At 41.8% G+C, this 3,461-nt stretch overlaps 1 protein-coding gene across 1 annotated transcript; it reads left to right on the forward strand.

Annotated features, from left to right (window-relative positions):
• The first annotated feature begins 1,269 nt into the window (after positions 1-1,269).
• Positions 1,270-1,983, forward strand: LOC122010072. The gene has a single exon (XM_042566489.1). It carries the CDS (start codon positions 1,342-1,344, stop codon positions 1,867-1,869), a length of 528 nt encoding a protein of 175 aa, XP_042422423.1. The 5' UTR covers positions 1,270-1,341; the 3' UTR covers positions 1,870-1,983.
• The last annotated feature ends 1,478 nt before the right edge of the window (positions 1,984-3,461 follow it).

The raw sequence follows: 3,461 nt of genomic DNA on the forward strand, positions 1-3,461 counted from the left end.
CCTGAGAGCCCGATTGCACCCATTTCAGTTTCTATGGATTTCTAAAATTACAAGGAGTTCAAATATGGTATCCATTATTTATTTTGACTTTTTATAGATGTTAACAAGAAAAACTAAAGAATCGGCAAAAAAATCCACATTGGACCTGATATGGACTCAAATCAGGCCCAACGTGGGCCTGATATGGAATGATATCAGGCCCAACGTGAGCTTTTATGCTGATTCTTTAATTTTGCTTGTTAACATCTATAAAAAGCCAAAATAAATAATGGACACCATATTTGAACTCCTTGTAATTTTAGAAATCCATAGAAACTGAAATGAGTGCAATCGGAGCTCTCTCTAGGTCCATCAGTGAGTTTTGATCGAAACCCACTGATTGACCTAGAAAGCTCCGATTGCACCCATTTAAGTTCCTGTGGATTTCTAAAATTACAAGGAGTCCAAATATGGTGTCCATTATTTATTTTGACTTCTTCAAATGTATTAAAATGTGATTAAAAATTGATTATGTTATTCCTATCTTCTACCGACAGAGAAGAGAGAGAAAAAAAGGAAAACAGTAGAAAAAGTCAAATTATCAGGAGAGTAAAATAGGAAATACATTTAAAAAAGTGCGCTCTTTGGTAAATATCAAAGTAGTGTACGCCTTTTGATAAATTTAGATTTTCACGTGCGCCCTTTGATAAATTGCCGCTACTCAGTCCACTCAACCTGCTCAGGCGACTCGGCCCACTCAGAGCCACTCGATAGATCGACCACTCAACTAGTTCAATAACTTTGCCTTCCCTGGTAGCTCGGCCATACCAGATAGTTCAACCATTATATTCTCTGGTAGCTCGGTCATGCCAAACAACTCAACCTTCCCTGACAACTTAGCCTTCTCTCACAGTGTGGCCTACTCAACAGCTTGGCCAAGTAGCTCGGCCTATCCAATCCAGCTGGGCAGCAAGTAGAACTCATTTCAACAGATCAACTAAATCTGCAGAATTTAAGTTGCTGTTTTATCTCTGGCACAATCTTCCGCATATATTTTTCTAAATTCTGGGGAGTCCTTTCTCAATGTGTTCCCACGTGACGACCGTATCTTTACCACAATTAACCAGAATCGCATCGTATCGTATGCCGGTGCAGTCCTGCTTTTGCTTTCCTCACTCGATTCCTTGGCAGTTGGCTCCGACTATCAAGCCACTCCCCTCCACTGCTCAGGCATTCTCTTTTTCTTTAATTGTTTCTTTTCCTTTGCGTCTCTCCCTAAATAAAATAAAATAAAATAAAATCATTCATATATACTGTGCATAGACCCGATCGAGGAGCTGGCTAGCTAGATGCATATCTGGCATGATGAGCAGCGGCAACCCCAGCACGACGAGCATCCACGTGACGGCCCTCGATGGGCTGGTGAACGTGAACTCGCTTTTCACCGTCGCCGTCTTCGTGGGGCTGTCCATCGCCTCCCCGGGGCAGCGTAGCCTCGAGAACCGGTCGGCGTGCGACGCCGGCCCCGGCGTCGCCCGTAACCTCCTCGTCTTCGAGGTCGTCTCCTTCAGCTTCTTCCTCTTCTCCAGCCTCGTCGCGCAGGGGCTCAAACTCGCCATCAACCTCCTCAACAGCAACGACGTCGACGAGGCTTTCCGCGCCCACATCGACGCCCGCGTCCTCCGTCTCGCCATGCTCGCCTCCGCCGTCGGATCCATCATTGGCTCCCTCTTCCTCCTCCTCTCCATGGTTAACGTCGTCCAGATCCGCCTCGGCTTGCTCTCCTGCGGCAGCCATTCCACTGTCCGCGCCGTAGCCGCACTTGTCACCCTCGTCTGCACAGCCCTCGCCGTCTACATCGCCACCATCTTCTACGCCTTCACTCACTGACTGAACCAAGATTATATTCATCAATTCCTGGAAGACAACCTTCGATTGTTCATCCTAATCGTGTTTTTTTTTTTTTTTTTTTTTGATTGAATCAGTTCAAAACCGATCCATTAATCTCGATCCTACCTAAATAAGATCGCGCGCTTAAATGAAAAATGTTTTTGATTTTATAGCTTTAAAGCTGTTAGAATCATGGAATGGGTTGCACCGTACGCCTAGTTAATTTGCAGTTGCAAATCTTTAATGCTTGCTTCGAAGTTGGATTGTCGAATCATTGAACAGTGGGACTTTAAAGAAATATTTAAATATCGATTGCTTCCGGTAGGCAGCAAATTTGCAAACATTTAGATATCTTTTACATTAGAACGACAACATTTGTAGTTTGAAATTTGACTCAGTTTTTCAATCACCAACTGATAATCACTGAAATCGGTTGTTCATGCGTTGGATGCATGTGGAGCTAGAATCTGACCTGTACAATATGGTCTGACCTGATGAAGGTGTGAAAGCCTGCCAACTAGGTGGGTGCTGAGGTGGAGTAGAATCCGACTTGTACAGTGTGATGGCTAACCTACACACAAGAGATAGCAAAAGTCAAGAGGCATCCTAATTATCCGACAAAGTTCTATATGCTCAAGTCAACTAAGAGTTGAAGTGGAAAAAGTGAGTTGTAGACTATTAAAATTAAGAGTAAGCAAAAGTTTAGAATTAACTTATTGAACTTATCAAATTTAAAAATTTAAGTCAGTTATTTTAGAAATTCATTTTTTTAAAAAATATATCAGTTATTTTGATTAATTCGATTCAATTTCAATTTTAAATCTCCTAATATATTAAAACCGAATAAATTTGTAACACCCCGGCTCGGATGGGCTCCGTCCGGACCGAATCGAAAACGTCACCAAAATTGTCCATCAGATTGACGACTAGCTCCACAGACTATCGGAGGTCATTTTAACGTGTTTTGTCCTCACTCGCAGGAGGTCACCAATCCTCAGAATTTTCCAAGCCAAGCACGTTTAACTTTAGAGTTCTTAAGTTTGGGCTTCCGAAAAGGAAGGTATACCTTGATGATATAGATAGTACCATCTAACCTTTTAAGTCATACTTAATCAGAATCTCAGAACCAGGATATTACAAAATTGATATCTGTCGTCGAATTAGACTTTAAATATTTAAACCGGAAAACCCTAAGTCCCTAATTTGAGTCACACGCCTAACCGCTCCTCCCCTTCTCACCTCACATATGCTGCTACTTGCGTCTCCGTCAGTCCGCCATGCTCGATCATAACTTTGGCCAAACCTTTGAGGCTAATGGGAAGAACTCGATCTTGAGACATTAAACGAACGTCTAAAGTCTAGTAGAGAACTGAAAGTCAACTGGTGCTTTGAGAAAACTTATGAGGCAAAGAGGGACTTAATTTTAAGACTATCTATCTCAATTTCTTTATAATATTTTTAAAATTTAAGATAAATCATTCCCTTATTAAATTTAGACAATCATTTTTATTACATACTACATTAGCAATCCTCATTGATACGGTTGGTAATGGAGGGGCCCAAAGAGGAAAGGATTAGAGGAGTCAAAAGCC

The sequence above is a fragment of the Zingiber officinale genome, chromosome 1B (genome assembly GCF_018446385.1).
Source record: "Zingiber officinale cultivar Zhangliang chromosome 1B, Zo_v1.1, whole genome shotgun sequence".
Lineage (NCBI taxonomy): Eukaryota > Viridiplantae > Streptophyta > Magnoliopsida > Zingiberales > Zingiberaceae > Zingiber > Zingiber officinale.